The 17,942-nt window shown below is 46.4% G+C and overlaps 1 protein-coding gene across 3 annotated transcripts; it reads right to left on the reverse strand.

Annotated features, from left to right (window-relative positions):
* Window positions 1–1,787: 1,787 nt before the first annotated feature.
* DDX42 (DEAD-box helicase 42) lies at window positions 1,788–17,878 on the reverse strand. 3 transcript variants are annotated; one of them, XM_059489399.1, is made up of 19 exons: window positions 17,837–17,864; window positions 16,971–17,127; window positions 15,873–16,099; window positions 15,111–15,261; window positions 14,473–14,534; window positions 13,448–13,484; window positions 11,889–12,038; window positions 11,563–11,667; window positions 10,885–11,004; window positions 10,334–10,510; window positions 9,711–9,839; window positions 9,389–9,488; window positions 9,137–9,184; window positions 8,560–8,657; window positions 7,448–7,724; window positions 6,749–6,975; window positions 5,441–5,551; window positions 4,843–4,944; window positions 1,788–4,309 (listed from the first exon to the last, which is right to left on the reverse strand). In XM_059489399.1, the coding sequence occupies exons 3-19, from the start codon at window positions 16,091–16,093 to the stop codon at window positions 3,134–3,136; spliced, it is 3,291 nt and encodes a 1,096-aa protein (XP_059345382.1). In that variant the 5' UTR covers window positions 16,094–16,099; window positions 16,971–17,127; window positions 17,837–17,864; the 3' UTR covers window positions 1,788–3,133. The 3 variants fall into 3 exon arrangements, with proteins under 3 accessions (XP_059345382.1, XP_059345381.1, XP_059345383.1); XM_059489398.1 differs by lacking the exon at window positions 16,971–17,127 and having other exon boundaries at window positions 17,837–17,878; XM_059489400.1 differs by lacking the exons at window positions 13,448–13,484; window positions 15,873–16,099; window positions 16,971–17,127; window positions 17,837–17,864.
* Between the last annotated feature and the right edge of the window lie 64 nt (window positions 17,879–17,942).

Raw genomic sequence — 17,942 nt, forward strand, 5'->3', positions numbered from 1 at the left:
CCCATGAGCCAGATCCTGCCTCGGACTCCCCCACCCAGCACCAGCTCCAGCCTTGTCCAGCCAGGGGAGCACAGAGTGCCCGTGGGGCTGTTCTGCACCTCACCCTGCCCTCATGGATGGAGCGAACACCAACACACTACCACAGACTGGAGCGGGAGGCACTGGGACAGGGTGGGATGAAGGAGGCAGGAACAAACTTTATGGCCTGGAAGGGTGCAGGGAACACTTGAATCCCCAACACTTCATCCATTACCGCAAAGGCCCCTGCATGCAACTGTCCTGGCCCTGTCATCTCACTGCAGGTTATGAAGTGAATAAAGAGTCTGCCTGGCTTGTTTCCACCTTGTATTCCAGCCTGGTCTGCTCTCCCTCTGCCCCTGCCCTGCTGGGAAAGCTCACTGGGAAAAGGCTTTCCCAAGGAGCTCTGTTGAGGGCAGATAAATTAAACAGCATGGTGGTGGTGGCATGGAGCATCTTCTTCCTACACAGCTCCTCAAGGCAGGAATTTCTTGCTAAGGACAGGCACCAAGTAAATAACTGTGCATTGCCATATCTTGCTGTGGTGCAAAGTGAGTCATAGGGAATGGAGGGACAAAGAGCCAGGAGCCACGTCAGGGAAGGGCTCTGGGCTGTACATATTTAAAATCATCTCTTGGAAGGAATTAGATGCTTTGGAAGACACCAGAGCCCCTGTCAGGGCAGGTGGGATGCTGCTCACACTGCTCCCTTGTTCCCAGGGAAGGAGCCAGCCCTCCCATGGACCTCACACAGCCCTGCAAGCTGACATCTGTGCTCCCTGGCACTGATCAATATTTAATCACTCTCTTCCCAAGAGGCTCCTGGGAGGTGGGAGAGGGGTGAGGAATTCCAATAATCCTACAAGGAGCAGAGGGAAGTGTTAACAAGAAGGGGAGAACCCCCAGCATATCCTCACATGGGGCAGTGAGCTGGGATCAGGGAAGGGAAGGGAAGGGAAGGGAAGGGAAGGGAAGGGAAGGGAAGGGAAGGGAAGGGAAGGGAAGGGAAGGGAAGGGAAGGGAAGGGAAGGGAAGGGAAGGGAAGGGAAGGGAAGGGAAGGGAAGGGAAGGGAAGGGAAGGGAAGGGAAGGGAAGGGAAGGGAAGGGAAGGGAAGGGAAGGGAAGGGAAGGGAAGGAGCAGATGGCAGCTCAGACTATGGGGCTATTTTTACATTTTGTTTTGAAACTCCAATCTTTAATTGCAGCAATGAACCTTCAGGGTGAGAAGGGGAACACAGGAGCTTGTAAAGCCCTGCCAGTCTGCCCTGAAACACTCTTGGCTTCACACTGAATGTGCAGAGCTCAAACCAGGGCAACAATTCCTGCCCAGACTGTGGGGATGGAATTCTGGAAACTATTTTAAAATAAAACTCCAGCAGATCAGAGCTGGTTTCTGAGGGGGCCCAAACAATCATGTGGTGTCTGAACTGTAGCCAGTTCAGGTGGCAGATCCTGGGACTGTTGCTGGGCTCTCTTTCCAGGTCTGCCCAGGACCCCATGAAAAGCTGGGGGAAATGAATGACACGCTCTGGGCTGTATCCTTTCCTCTATAAAGTGGTGAAAAATCTGTTCTCCAGGAGACCTTGAAGCTAAAACAGGGTTTGTGAAACATTTTGGGGTGAAAGATACTAAGAAAAAGCACAGGAAGTATTTTATCAACTACAATCCACAACTGCTGGTGAGACAGACACAGTCAGATCTCCAGACTGTCAGCTCTCCATTCGCACATCAGGACAGCCAAAGAAGAGAATAAAAAGCACATGCTGCATATTTTTGTACCAGTAATAAAACATTTACTAGAGCAAGCAGAAAGTAAATGCACAGCTGATAAAGAAAACATCACAATGTCACAAAACCCTGACAGCTTCTGGTACATCTTCCAGTGGAAACGAGCCAGCGGTGGGTGCTGACATGTCCCAACTGAAAAGTTCTTCCCTACCTTGTGGCAAAAAAAAAAAAAAAGAAGTTAAAAAATGGGAATACACACAATGAGTTAAAAATGGGCAAGCAAGATTTTACAGATTTACTACATGTGTCCAAAACAAGGCCAGATTTGAGCTGTTTCTTTTCATTAATTGTTTTCTGAGTTCTCCCTAAAGGCTTCTGAGCAACAGATCCCTGAATTTCTGAATCTTCTTCCTTTAGCCACACTTCCTGGGGGGCTCCAGCCTCTGATTGTTGAGGTCTATCTACATTGTCTTCCCTTTTTTGTTTTTAATTTGAAGAAAGCACTCAACCCTCTCAGAACAGAGGGTGCATAGGCACAGCAGAGACACAGGTTTGCTATGCAGGCTTCCACCAGAATGGAGGATATTAGAAAATAGAAGGTTCTTCAAAAGAAAAAAATATCTGGGCAATGGGATTGGAATTAAAGTACTGACCACAAATAAGCCAGGGAGTCCAACCTACACTACAAGTGGATTTGTGGTTTGCTGGGATGGAGAGGGATCCCTCAAACAGCTCCACACACACCAAAAATCCCCAAAAAAACAAAACGAAAAAGGAAAAAAAAAAAACAACCCCAAAAAATGAAACCAACTTGCTCTGCCCCACCTTAGCAAAGCAAATTGATACATTCTTAGTGGATGAGGAGAGAGGTAAAGGGTAACCTGGAGACCAAATTATTTGGGGATAATGTGTGAAAAGGAGATGGAGGAAGAACTCACCATACTGACCAAACTGCTTCAAGATTAATGTCTAACAGGCAGGTCCTGAGCATCTCTATGTGGACTGGACTGGTTTGTAAATGTGAACGCTGGTTAAGAAAAGACTAATTTATACTTCTATGGACAACAGTTTCTTAACGTTCCAAGGATGTGGAACACCTTTTTTTTTTTCTTTTTTGTCAAGAAGATCTGTTTAAATCCAGCAGAGTCACTCGAGCACTGAATGTTTCAAAGCAGAACCCAGGGAGCTTTATCAAAATGATTTCTTTCACTAAGTGTTGTGTGCACTTCATTCAGGGGAGTCTGTCCGCAGATGAACTCGCACGGGGGTTCTCACAGTTTCCTCCTCCTGCCCCAGCTGCTCAACAACCAGTTCCCAACAACCCCCAGAAATCCTCTGGAAAACGACACCACCACCTGCAGAGATTCCAGGCTGTGAAGCCCCAGCTTTTAACTGTCCCACCGGCTCTTCTTCCGTTTTGGGGGCTCTGGGACAGCAAAGCCATCTGTCTTGTTGTCTCGGCTGTTGGCCTCCTTCCTGTTCTCCCCATTCCTGCTCTCGCTGTTCCTGCTGTCGCCGTTGTTGCGGTTGGTGCCCGGCAAGTCGCTGAAGTGCCGGCCCTCGCCGTGGCGATGGACGTCACCGTGGCGGCCGTCGCCGTGACGGGAGGGGTCACTGTGCCGGCCGCCGCCCTCGCCGTGGCGCTGGCCCTCGCTGAAGCGCTGCCCATCGGTGTAACGCTGGCCCTCACTGTAGCGTTGGCCATCGTAGCGCTGGCCCTCAGTGAAACGCTGACCATCATTGAAGCGCTGGCCCTCATTAAAGCGCTGACCATCGCTGAAGCGCTGGCCCTCATTAAAGCGCTGGCCCTCATTAAAGCGTTGGCCATCATTGAAGCGCTGGCCCTCGGTGAAACGCTGGCCATCGTTGAAGCGCTGACCATCGTTGAAGCGTTGGCCATCGTTGAAGCGTTGGCCATCGTTGAAGCGCTGGCCATCGTTGAAGCGCTGACCATCATTAAAGCGTTGACCATCATTGAAGCGCTGACCATCGCTGAAGCGCTGACCATCGCTGAAGCGTTGGCCTTCAGTAAAACGCTGGCCATCGTTGAAGCGCTGACCATCATTGAAGCGTTGGCCCTCGTTAAAGCGTTGGCCATCATTGAAACGCTGACCATCGTTAAAGCGCTGGCCCTCGGTGAAGCGGCCACCACTGCCCTCCCCTCGGCCACCAGCACCCTCCCCTCGGCCAGCACTGCCCTCAGCGCGCCGCGGGGCCTCGCCGTGCCGACTGTTGCGGCTGTCGTTGTACCGTTCTCTGGCGATGCCACCGCTGCCGCCCTCCCGGCTGCTGGCGCTGCTGTTTGTGCTGTTGAAGCCCTGCGCTCCGGTGCTCGGGAAGGGGGGCACGCTGCTCAGGCTGCCCGTGCTGGTGAAGCCTGGCACTCCCTTTGCCGCCGCCGTGGCTGCCATGGGGCTCTCGGGATTGGCGGCGCTTTGCTGCGCCGAACTCGTCGGGACGGAGTTCAGGCTCCCGGCGCTGGTCCAGCCGCTGGCACCAGCGGCAGAGCTCCCAGTCTTTTGGTTATTTAAACTTGCAGCAACAAAGTGACTCTTGTACTGGGACTGCAGGAAAGGGAGAGACAAGAGAGAGCAGGTTTGGGTCTGTGCTGCCCCACACAACACGGAGTCATTGTGCGGTCACAGGCCCACCTTGGATTTTGGGGCAACAGAATTCCTAGAAAAAGTCAATCTTGGAGTGATTACATTCCTCCTGTGCTTATGGACACAGAGTTAGTAACAGGCACCTCCTACCAGACAACACCAAGGGAATTCTTACATTGTGGGGTTAATTTTTACACTGAAGAGAAAGAGCTTCTGTTTCCCCTTTTGATTGCAATTACCCTACTGCTGAAAAGAATCAAGCCCAGATGCAGAATCCAGAAAGAAAAAATAGCAAAGAGGCAGCAGAAAACAAAGTATGTTTGGCAAATTTGTGCAAATGTGTTCAGTCCAGCCTGTACCTAATTCCACCACTTGGGACTGCCATGCTGAGTGCGCTGCAAGTGACACAGCCACAACCACCACGTTCAGCTTCCCTGAAATAACAGGGCTGCTTCATTTTCAGGGGAGAAAAGGAGTCCAAGCATGGAACCAACCTGGAAAGCTGCTTTCATTGCTGTCAGCCTGTCCCCCATGGCCCCTGTGGATGGCTTGTAGGCCTCATAGTTGCTCATCACACTGTTGTTGTTTCCACGGTCCTGTGCAAAAACACAATGGGATAAACCTCTGCAATTGCCCTCACAGACACACTCAGTTCAACCATTGCTCACACGTATCCTGTCCCTGCACTCAGGAAATACACCCACTAAGGATGACAGACTTCTGGAGAGCCCTGAGCAGTGGAATAGTTTGCTCCATTTTTTTTTCCTGCCAAGAATCAGATTGGAAATGGCTGGAAATTTTGAAGTAATTTATTAGCATTTATTTTACAGCATCAGTCTATTTTATGAGGAATCTCCAAACCTTCTGGATCACTCTAGCTCTAAAAAAAAGCAGCTCTTAACAAGAGAAGAACAGCACAGGACACTTTCACTTGAGATATATGATCCTAACTCTGAAAGATGCTGAGTTGTGAGAACTTTTAAAGCAGACACTGTAATCCAGTACCAAGATTTTTTAAAATTAAAGAGTAATCAATACTAAGTGAAAAAGTTCCAAGAATCTGTGAACAACCTCTTCAGCATCTCTACTTACAGTATTTTCTGAGCCCAGCCCGGGGCGCTCACGGTACCCCAGGCCACCACCACCAATATTCAGCTTCTTGCCCTTCCCTCCTTTAAAACGGGATTTCCGGAACCACGGGTTCTGTAAGAGAGGGACAAGTGCTTCTCAACACAGGGGAATAAAAAGCTTCATAAATGCATGTAATGAGGCTGAGAAAAAAGGGATACTGAGCATTGCAAAAGGAAAATGTAAATACTGTTTTCCATTTAACCACACAGCTGCTGTAGGCAGTTGTGCCATGTGGGTCTGATGCTTTGAGTTACAAATGCTTTCTATGAAAACTAATTGTACACCTTCAACTCTCATTCAGGTTAAGGTTTGCATTCTAATAAACCCAGGAATAAACACAATTTCCAATGCCATCACTTGGGAGCTCTGCTCTTGCTCATACTTTGGTTTCAGTGATTTAGCCCAGTGCTTGGCTAAGGAGAAATGAGGGTCTGTCAGCAAAACTTTCTGTTCCAAGCAGTGGCCTGGGAATGTCAGCCCAACCAGACCTGCTGTTTCCAGGTGTTTAAATAATAGTTGGCTGCACCTTTTTTATGCCCTGCAGTCTCTCCAAATGTGAGTAAGTCAGTTGGCTTCCTACATGCTCCTCTCAAGGCAGTCAGGGAAGCTCTGCCTCACTAATTCTGTCCCTTCTGAAAATGCTGCCTTTGTCAGAAAAGTATTTACTTTTGGCAGCTGCTGTCCAAGCTACTTGCTAGTGTGTCCACAGGCCTGCTAATCCATCTCTGAATCTGGGAGTTGCCAAAAAGCCTGGGCTCTCTTGCAGCTATAAAGGCAGCAAAATACAAGAAATTAAAGAGTTGATAAGTTCAGTGGCACAAGCACAATTGCTGCAGCTACCTGTCATGCCTATATATGCAAACCTGCCAGAGCACTGCCAAGCAGGTGGAATGATCAAGCAACAACCCTTTCACAGAGGGAATGTCCCTGTAATTGTTTTCTAGTTTAGCTTTCAACTAAGCTGCATCTCCCAGGTGCCTGCTATAAATCTGACTGTAATGAGACACTGGAATGCTCTGCTGGCATCAGCAGATTACAGCTCCTCATTTCCTAGGCAGTGCCTGGCCCCAAAATAGATCACATACTGTGTTACCAAATCTTCATGGATTCTTTCAAAGGCCGTTAAAACCACTAGGAAACCTACTTTAAACCAGGACAGACCCCCAAAAGGTCACTGCTAACACACGATGGAACCAGCAACATGAGCCGGCTGATTTTGTGCTGAACCTGGAGCGAAACTTCCTCACCTCGAGTTCTGCTGGTTCATACCTGCATTGCCAAATCCAGCAGCTCTTTGGAGACGTGCTGGTTGGCACCCTCCAGGTTCCTGACGAGGTCCCCAGCGAAGTTGCTGTCCTTGGGGGTCAGCAGGGTGTAGGCCACCCCCTTCTCCCCCGCGCGGCCGGTGCGGCCGATGCGGTGCGTGTGCGTGTCGATGTCCCGAGCCACGTCGTAGTTGATGACAGTCTTGATGGAAGGGATATCCAAGCCTCGAGCTGCAAGAAAAAGCAATGTGGTGGGAAGTGTCATTATCCCAATTAACTCAGAGCAATTCCTCTGGTACCAGGGTATCACCCTGCTCTGGTTCTGCAGGCAAAAGGTACATCAGCTGATGAATGAACAGCAACCACTTCTTAAGACACAGCTTTTCTTTCTGTATATTAAAAAATGGCAGGCTGTAATTTAGGCATCATTAAGAGACTAAAAATAACTCCCCTTGCCAATGCCACGTACTGCACAGGCACAAAGTGAGACTCTTGGGGGTGTCTGTGTAGGGTCAGGAGCTGGGCTCCATGGTGCCTGTGGGTCTCTTCCAGCTCAGGATATTCCATGGTTCTGAAAAGCACCTGGAACTGTTTGATTGTTCTGCAGGCGCGGAACCCAAGCTGGTTGCCTTCCCCTGAAACATTCTTGCCTTTCTGCTGATACCCACAGCTTGTCTGAGCTGCTTTCCAGAAGGTCACATACCTGCCACATCAGTAGCTACCAGGATGGGGATCCCCTTTTTCTTAAATTCTGAAATGACTTTATTCCTCTCGCTCTGGTCCATGTCCCCATGGAGCAGCCCCAGGTTATGATCCTCCTGCTTGAGGTTATTGGCCAGTTCCTCTGCGTTGGCTTTCTTGGTGACAAAGAGGAGGACGCTCCCCGAGGACGTGAACTCCACCAGGCGCCGCGTCAGCCAGTTCCACTTGCTGGGCCCAGAGGGGAAAATCTCCACAATCTGAGTGACATCTTCATTTGCCTAAGGGCAGAAATGTCCTCAGAGTCAGGAAGGTGAGAGCAACACACAGATTTCCCACACATTCTGCATCACAAGTAATACAGTGCAGTGCAGCTTACAGCACCAACTGCAAGTTTTCTCTGAAAGATTTCATTTTGACACATTTTAATATTTCAAGGATGATGCTCCTATTACACAGTAATAGTTTAGATCAATGAATAGAGGCCCTGTGACTGAGCTGTGAAAGCTGTTGCTTTTCTTAAGCAAAATCAAGGAATTTTTTTCCCGGAAAGAAGGGGCTTCAGGCAGTCATTTCTTTTGTTTTAAAGGGATCTGATGTAAAAACCAAAAAATGCAGAGAACTGGTTGAAAGAAGGATGTTCTGAAGGCATCTTGTGAAATTTCTCAACAGTTTCAATATATTATTAGCAAAGTTTCTTCCCAGCAAGTTTATATCTGCCCACTTTGTCAGCTTCCTACCAGATCCCAGCCTGCTGATAGCTCAGCTGTCACTGTCAAGCAAGTCCAGCATCAACATTCCCATGTAAACCATGGGACAGAGATTTTAACTTTTAAATTCTTCACTGCAGAAGTTGCAATGCCTTTTTTATGCTTTTGAGACAAAACTGAAAGATACAACCACTGATTCAGCCTAATAACAAAAATAAATCCTCACAGTGGAAAGGTCAACAAGATAAAAATAGAAACCCACTATTTCTAAAACTTTCTATTTTTGCTAAGCACAAATTATTTAAACTAACTATAAATGATGATTCATGCAGTTTAACTTAAATTTCAGAGAACAGAAACAGAACAACTCCTTGCTCTGAGTGTCTCACAAGTATTATGGCATTACCTCTCCAATGTCTCCTTGCACAACCCGAATTGGGTCGATCAGGATGTCCCGAGCCAATTTCTCAATTTTCTTACGGAACGTGGCACTGAACAACAGGGCTGGAAGACAAACAGGCTTCAAATGCCTTGAAGTAGAAATTTCCTTTCAGAACTGTAAAAACACTGCACAGATGTTGTGAAGGAGGACCTGGATTCCTGAGTGTCAGTGAACTGAAGCTGAGGTTTTATGGGTTCTAATAGAAATTACCAACCACTGTTAGAATACCACAAAATGGAAATACATTATATGGCATCTGAAATATTGATAATACAGGGCTCTGCTGTGAACTTTCTCTCATGGCAGCTCAGAACACTGAATTTCAAGGCATATGAACATGAATTCAGCTAATCATCTTTGCTCTGAGTGCAGTCGGAGAAGGGATTACAGAGAGATGAGTTGAATGCCCACATGTCACAACTGCTCCCTCCCAACAGCCCACGCTCAGAATAACACCAGTGGACTTTGGCACAAGTCTCCTGGTGTGGCTGTGTCCAGAACTGGAGATCCAAGCTCTGCTCCAGACTCACTGTTTACTCACTCTGTCTGTCAGGACGGACGTGGCTCGCGATTGATCTGACCTGGTATTCTGCAAAGGAGAAGAAACACTCTGATCAACCCTGTAAGCTCATTGTTTAGAAAAATTAAGTCAAAATGCAGTTTCATTGCTTTATTTAACATATAATCACAGACAGAATGAGTGATTCTCATTCACTATTTAATTTTACAGACCCCCTAAGCTGGGATTGAGCACCACTGCTTTCCAAAATAGTGACTTTGGTTCAATACGTACCAAATCCCATATCAAACATTCTGTCAGCTTCATCAAACACAAGGTAAGTGACTCTCTGCAGGTTTGTAGCTTTCTTTTTCACATGATCAATCAAACGACCCTAGTAAGAAAAAACCCCAAGTTTTTAAAGCACCTTTAAAAACATGTTAATATATACAACCACCTAGCTGCTTTGCATCCTGACTTACCAGAGACTACAGAAAACATCTCAAGGCTTCAGTCTAGAATTAAGTGTCAATATTTACGTCAAAGGAACAGATTTTTACAACGTTTTCCATGCTGAGCAGAGCAAAGCCCTGGCTTTGGTGGCCACAGTACTTACAGGTGTGCAGACCACGATCTCTGCCCCCTCCTGCAGGGCCTTGGCTTGCTCCCACATGCTCCCTCCTCCGTACACAGCCACCGAGCGCAGGTTGTAGGCTTTGCCAAAGCGCTTGCACTCCGAGTGGATCTGAGGGTGTGACACAGACACAGCACAGCTCACATCTCACAGCTCTGAGACTACACACCTACCCTGGAAATGCAGCATGGAGCCTGAAATGCACTCCTCAGTAACTTAATGGAATGATTCCAAACTCCTCAGGGGTGAACGCTTCGACACATGTGCATAATTTCCAGTAACTTGAGAAACCTACTTAGGCATCCAACAATAATTTAACCTGCAGGTTCTATCCTTCTGCACATACAATTTGTCACAATGCATACACAGCATTCTTGTACCTAAAAATAATATAGGAGCACGGTGCAAAAATTTAAAATTTTAGGTTTGTCATGATTCTTCAAGAATAGCATGGTAAGAAAGAGCTATGATTTGGACCCAGGCTACTCATGCACAAAGTAGTTTTTTCAAATACTTTCCTGATGTTATCTGGTAATTTCTGCCAAGAATTTTGCCTCCTTCTCCAAGCAGACTGGCTGGTACATGCAGGAATGCTACACACCCACCTGCTGGCAGAGCTCCCTGGTTGGGCAGACGATCACTGCGATGGGACCATCCCCTGGTTCCAGCTCCTTCTGATCCATGATGTGGATCAGCATGGGCCAGATGAAAGCAGCTGTTTTCCCACTTCCAGTCTTGGCTATGCCAATCATGTCTCTGCCACTTAGTGCCACTGGAACACCCTAAAAAGAAGGAGATTTGAAGCCCACATTATGCACATCCTTGTGCTGGACAATACAGGAAAACTCAGGTAACAAGGAAAGCTCAGCTCAAAAAAATCCTGAACTTTTCATACATTTCTCTAGGCAAGAGACATTACTTGAATGTTCTTCATTCACCAAAACAATAAAAAAGGAATATGGATATATTTATAGTGGTCATTCAACAAGGAAAGAAGTGGGCAAACTTCTATTTAAAAAATACCAAAGCTATTTTTCTAGAAAAACCCACTCTGCAGGCAACTAGAATTGCACTTGTCTCCTCCTCATGTGGATGAGGGAGCTTTGCATGTGTTATTTTCGTTCTCTTTACAAGTTTGAGAAGTAACAACACTCACCTGACATTGGATTGGAGTGGGTTGGGTATATTCAGATTTCCTAATCTGATGCATAAGTTGCTCATCAAACCCAAAATGAGCAAAACTACTGCCAGGCCTTGGAGGAGCAGCCCCAGACACCTTGGAGAGAAAAAAAAAAAAGATATTTTTGAGAGAAAAACAAAGAGCAATCTGTTAAAAAAACCCCAAAAACGTCTCTCTCTGCCTCTGAAAAAGAACTATTCTTTTTGAGAGGACATTAAATTTAACGGGGTGCAAATTCCAGATGTGTTGTGTGAATAAAGACTTTCAGGTATAAAAATTTAATTATCTGTCAAGCGACATGAGCTACTAAACATTGTTTTTACCTTCTTGTGTTTAACTGGTGTTCTACCCCAAATAATTCCCTTCACAGAGGGTCACCCCACTAACACATCAGAAATGGCAAAGAACTAATTTCTGCATTTATTTCCAGTTTGAACTCCTAGCTCTGGAGCTCTTTAGTCCAAGCAGCATTCCTCACTGCCCACTTTCACAAATCCATAGGAGATTTCCAAGAAATCAGCATCGCTGCAGGTGTCTGAGAGGACTGGATCCAAAAGCTGGAGTTCCCAGTGAAAATCCTCATTTAAACCAAGATAGGCCAAAGCTGAAAGGGAGTTCAAAGCTGCTGGGAGAGCAGTTTTGTCACCAGCTTACCCGGAGATTCAGCTTGTGCCGCAACTCCACCACCTGCTGCGGGGTCAGGCTGGTGATCTCCTCATGCTCATCATAGAAATTTTTCTCAAATGGTGGGTATTCAATCTGCAATGTAATTAATTCATTACTCAGTTAGTCCAGACTCAAGATTCATTTGTTTTCTGAAGTTCTTAACTGTCTGCCAGAACTCTTGCTTAAATGAAGCCATTTCAAGGAAATTTAGTATGATTTACCAAAGAAAGCACTGAAATATTACAGGGGCCTCCTCAGCTCCTGCTTTCTGGAGTGCCTCAAACAGAACAGAACAGACCAGATGTGCCTCCTACCTCTGAATGGTCAATAGGTGGAAGAGGATCAATGATTTTTTTGGAAGGTGCAATTGGATTCCCATCACTGTCATACTCCAGGTTATCCTCCTCCTCCTCCTGCACCACACCAGCCGTGGGGTTCTCTGCCATGTAGCGAAAATACGCTTCCTGCAGCAAAACAGAGCAGCAAACTCACACACCACAGCATGCAACACTTCTGCTTGAAGGGATGTATGTGCTAAGTGGCTGTTTGCTTTCATACCCACTGAGGAACAAGGTAACTACTTCCACTAAAATTGATTCTTCTAATAAACACCAACAGATATATACTGAAGGACAAGAAGTGCAAATGAAGAAAACGACTCCAGTGTCAGCTACGCCACAAAGTGCTCCTAAAAGCCAAACTTCTCTTGTGTCTGCTAACAACTCCTTCTACCAAGTCTTGTTATGTTTACCAACAGAAGGATCTATTCTTATTTCCACAGGAACAAAGCATAAAGAACAAAACACTGTAGGTTTCTAACCAGAAAACACATTGTTACTAAGCATATGATACTGATTTTTTTGAACATGCTATGCCAAAGATAGTTTCTTGACTTCCCCTAACTAGAGTTCAGGAAATGAAGAGAAATCTATTTTTCATTGAGTCAACACAAATGTGAAAGAAAGTATTTCAGAAGAGTCCTTCAAGACAAGCCCGAGTTAAGATTCTGCCACCCTATCATGTGCCATCCTCACAGCTCACTAAAATGTTTGTGTCTCAGATTCTCACTGGCACACCAGTGTGAGACTTCCTCATAGAGAAAACACCAGTCTTGCTTGACTTGGAGCAAATATTTAAGATCAGATTTGTAAAGCAAGGCTCAATTACAAACATGTATATATACTCATGTGGATTTTCCATTTTCCTGGCCAGTCACCCCTCAGTCACAGAGCTATGCACACAATACACTTGAACAACAGCTGCCCCCAGGCATAAAGTCACCTCTGCTCAAACTCTGGCACAGCTACACTGGAAGCAGAGGCCTTCAAGGCCACACAACCCTGCCAAGCTCTGCATTAATGCAAGTAACACAAGTGTTAGTAACTACAACTCAGTAGGAAGGTACATTCTGAAATTAAGTCTTTTCTCTTTATTATTTCTGCTGTGATACTTATAGTGATAGTGATAGTTATAAAGCTCAATGAGAGGTGGAGCTCCTCTGAAAACAGGGATCAAAGAGCCTGATTCTTGCCCTGAACAGACCCCACATTTCACTGCAAGGAGCCTCCACAGTCCAACAGCCTCTCCCTGGTGTCTGCTGGAGCTGATCGTGCGAATTGCAATGTGTAAGATCCTCAGACACTGAACTTAACTTCAAACTGACTGAAAGAAATCTTCATCAGTGAATGCAACTGTCTAATATTCTTCTTAAAACACCTGGAAGGGTAGAGAGCAAGGTAACCACTACAGCTTCCTGCTGAATTGTCTGGATACTGGAATTTTGTTTGTCCCTAGCAGTTAGGTGTTTGGAGAGGGAAAGTTAAAAAATACAAAACAACAAAAAAGAAGATAGAAAGACTGCATAGGAACTCACTTGGTCATCTTCCTCTTCAATGTCATCTCGAATACCCCTGGAAAAACAAGCGGAGAAAAACTTCCCTGCAAGTGTTCCACAGACTCAGCTCAATAGTTTCATTTGATTAGTGCTGAGCTCCAGATCTCGTGGAAGACACAACACTATCAACAGGGCAACATTTATATTCCCAACCCATGGAGTTTTCATATCTGGTGCCAACCATAGCAGTGACCCTGCAAAGACTTCTCTTTACTTCTAGCACTGAGACTGAAAGATTAGGATTCCATCTTCCCAGCAGAAGCCACATCAAAGATCATCCTGGTCTAAGCTCTTGATGCTACAGAAGTCCCATAACTGAAGAGGAATATGAGCCAGGAAGTGCAAATCCAGTTCAGAACTTCCCAGGTGGTGATTTGGATCCGGTGTTCTGTGTCAGGACCACGTATAATCTGATCAACCCCATGCAATGTAACTTCTATCAATATATCTGACATTTCTATCAAGAATTAACAGCATCATTATTTTCCTTAGTCAAAACAAATAGATAAGCTGCATGAATTAAAACTGTTTTAAACTCCAAATGTCGTGTGCTATCTCATCTATCAGCTTTCATGTCTAAAACCTAGTCCAAGTTTAGAAGAGTCTCCAATAGTCCAGGTACAGCAGCACTGACTTATTTTGCTCACATAAATACAATTTTAAGCTAAACCATTGTGATCTCTCCAAGGGTGTGGGAAGCAGAAAAACTACCCAGGCTGATCTGGAAAGTGGCAGGAGTACAACGTGTTGCCCCGATTTCTGTGACCTAGAAAGGCTTCTGGCAGGGATAACTCTCAGTATTGTTGCAGTTTGCCATGGATTCTTCCCTATTATCCCATTTTTAAGCACAAAGCATTACCCACAGCATCTCAAGCACAGGTTAATGATGTTTATTAGGTATATCCTACACTGCCTAATGAACAACCATCATCAACAAAATGCTCAGAATTCTCCGAGCACCATACAGGACACAGCAGGCATGGGAATGATAAAAGAGAACTTACTTAACGTTCTTCTTTTCCTTGTCTTTATCTTCAAGTCTCTTCATGTCTCGAGCAGCTTGATCCTAGCAGGTCATAAAGTTGTCACATGTTAAAAAGACCAAGATGGTAAAACATGGAAGGGGAAAATGTTCCTAAATAATTAAACCATTATGTCACAGAGAAAACACTTCTTGGACTAATTTTTGTCTTGTTCCATTTGTGATTCTGCTAAATAAATTCTCCTACTAGTACCTTTGACTTTATATACTACTCTAAGCTTGTGACAGTGCTATTGAAAAAATAAATCCCTCATATTCCTCCTGAATCCAACTAAAAATAGAACTGTAGCTAAAAATTAGCTCATGAATACAAACAATTGCCATTTAGGTAGTGAAAAACACAGAAAACCTTAGTTTGATATTCAGAAACAAGCAGAGCTCTATGTGACATCCTCAAAGCTGTTAAATAGTTAAATTACTGCAAGTCACATCCACTCTCTAATCCATTTCTGAGGTCTAACTAACACCATCCTATATAAACCACAAAGTTAAGTGGCATTTTGACTCCAGCTGCCAAAGCCCTGAGTGACATTTGCTGCCCCTGACTGCACACAGGGACAGCCACAGCAATGAATAAACATTCCCCAAGCTGGCTCTTGCCTCCACTTCAGCCATGAATGCCTCCAGAGGATCATCATCACTGTCAGAGTCTGCTGATTTGGAATGGAACTGCTGCCGAGTGGGGGAATTCTCTGCAGGAATGTAGGGCAATTCCACATTGCTGGAATCTTCCTCTTCATCCTCAAAGTACCTGAAAAAAGTGAACAACAGCCCAGTCAGCACATGGTTTATAGCACTGTGCTGTCCTTCATGGTTTCTGGTTGAGTCAAGGTACCCACATGGACAACAGAAGCCAGTATGGACACAAGCGAAGATGTTGAGATTTATTTATTTATTTACAATTATTCCTGTTAAAAGTTCAAAGCAGGGCAAGGAGGTATCATAAAATTGAGTCACTCTTCATCTTTCTTGTAGGCTCCTTTACGTACTGGAAGGCCACAATTAGGTCAGCCCCAAACTTTTCCAGGCTGAATAATCCAAACTTTTGCTGCCTTATTTATACATTTATGCAGCCAAGTAAAGAACTGTGGAGATCAATGTTTCCCTGTGCAAAACACACCCAAATTTATCCTACTTGGCTCCAACTCTGAGAAGACCATAGAGTGAATAAAATATGTTCTCAAGAGGGGAAAACTGGAGGAGGAAAGCTTCTGCAGGCTACTGTAGCATCTCATATTCTTCTAAGTACATTATTCTCTATTTATTTACATAAATGTCACAGATATTTATATAAATAAACCTCAGAAACATGAAGCCATTAAAATCTAGAGCTACATAAACATGAGAAGTGACCGCACTTACGCATTCTCCTCATCAAAATTGGCTCTCTTTGACCCAATTTTGTAGAAGGAAGGCAGCTGCGGAGGCCCCGATTTCGCAAACGCTGCCGAGGAGCCGGCGGTGCCGAAAGCGCTGTGGGACTGCTGAGACAGCTTGGGCTCCTCCTTCTTGCCAGGTGTTATGGCAAAGCCACCAAACCCAAAGCCTCTCTTGGTACCAGGTCCACCTTTATTCCAATTCATGGTGACCTGTTAAAACAAGGAAATAAATTAATGCTCTGATTCAGGCAGTTATAGGTAATTGTCGTGATTTTTCTTGTTAGGTGATCACTTCAGTCATGACACAGGGGCTTGTGGAACTCTGAGTGATAAGAGTTTAATCTGTTTTCCCAGAAAGGATGAGGCTCTGGTCTTTTGTCAGTAGTATGAACATACCCACAATTCCAAAGAAGAATAAAACCAAAGTGCTTGTCTTCCAGAGCAGGTCGTGTCCTTCAAGGATTACTTAAACACATTTAAGATATTACCTGTCCTGTTTGCAGTCTAAGGGAAACAAACCCAAGGCCAGAACTTTGAACACCAGGAGGAACAAGAGATGAAAAGATAGCTCCGTGCATATTTTGCTGCAACCCAGCAACCTCCAGAGAAATGGGCCCAGAGCAGCACAAGGCCTGTGTGAGCCCAGGCACATCTCTGCCAAAAGCCAACTCAAATTGCCTCTTAAACCACCTTCAGCTATATATATAATCTCTAACATATTTATATGCTCCCCCATCTCTTTTTTTCAAACAGTATTTTAAACCCTCCACATAACAATGTCTGCCCAGAACTTGATTTTCTAAGATGATGACTGAACTGATATATTAATGTTTACAGTTTCCATTCTTGAGTCATTTAGTTACCTGCATGGTCAAGTAAATCATACCTGTAAGGCAGGAAAGAGAGCAAGACAACCACTGCTTTCCAATGCTTTATAACTGACTGTCCAAAGGGTACAAGTCTTATTAACCAAATTCTCACACTGAGAATCTTCAATGAGATCAGAACTCACTGGCAAAAAAACAACTTCAAAACAATCTGAAGGTAAATAGTGCAGCTGGTCCCTGTGCTGAACATTTACCAGAGTGGGGCTTGCTCCATAAATCTCGAGTCAAGACCAAAGCTCAGCAGCGGATTTCGGGGGAAACTCTGCTGTTCAGCTCTCCATGGCAGCAGCTGACCATGGAGTCCTGGTTTCCCTCTTGTCCTGACCATCCGTAGCTTTTACACCTGCGGATCTGTGACACTGGGAGATCAAAAACTACAACAGAGGGGTGAGAGGTGGAACCACATTTCTGCTGTCACAGCACAGTGGGAATCTTGAAAGACTGTTAAAATCTGATTGAAATAATTCTCCCTCGCTGTACTTATCCACCTTTTTCCCTCTTCCGCTACCTCAAAAATAAGGCAGACCACTTTTTTATTGCCATACAGCAGCAAAAATACAAACCGCGGTCAGCTCGCCCACTCGCCAGCAGCGAGCGAACAGGGAGAGGCTCCCCCAGGACGCAGAGAGCGCAGGAAAACCCCGGGGTTCGCTGCCCTGTGGCCCCGTTCCGCGGGACGGAACTCGCGGGACACGGAGCCGCCTGCGGCGCCCGAGATCCGCGGGCACGGCCGCGATGCGCCCCGGCCGCTCCCGCTGCAGGGAGGGACCCCCGCCCGCCGGGCCCGCCCTCCGCAGGGCACGGCAGGGACCGGGCGGGGGGCGCAGAGCCGCGGGCAGGCGCTGTCCGGCACACCGGGCCCTGCGCGGGGCCCTTCCCGCCCGCGGAACGGCGGTGCGGGCCGGGCCCTTTGTGCGGGGCAGGCCCGGGCTGCCCGCGCCCGCTCCAGGCCGCGGCTGCGGCGGGTGCCGCCCGCTCCAGGCCCCGCAGGCCGTCTCGGCAGGACCCGCCGCCGTGGCCGGCCCGGCCCCGCTCCCCTCCCTCAGCGCCCCGCACTCACCGCAGCCGCCGCCGCCGCCACTTCCCCGGTTACCGGGGCGGGGGGTGGGGACGGACGCACGGACGTGCCCACGCACTGTGCGTGAGTGACGCGCGGCGGCCGCGCG

This window comes from Ammospiza nelsoni, chromosome 26 (assembly GCF_027579445.1).
Source record: "Ammospiza nelsoni isolate bAmmNel1 chromosome 26, bAmmNel1.pri, whole genome shotgun sequence".
Lineage (NCBI taxonomy): Eukaryota > Metazoa > Chordata > Aves > Passeriformes > Passerellidae > Ammospiza > Ammospiza nelsoni.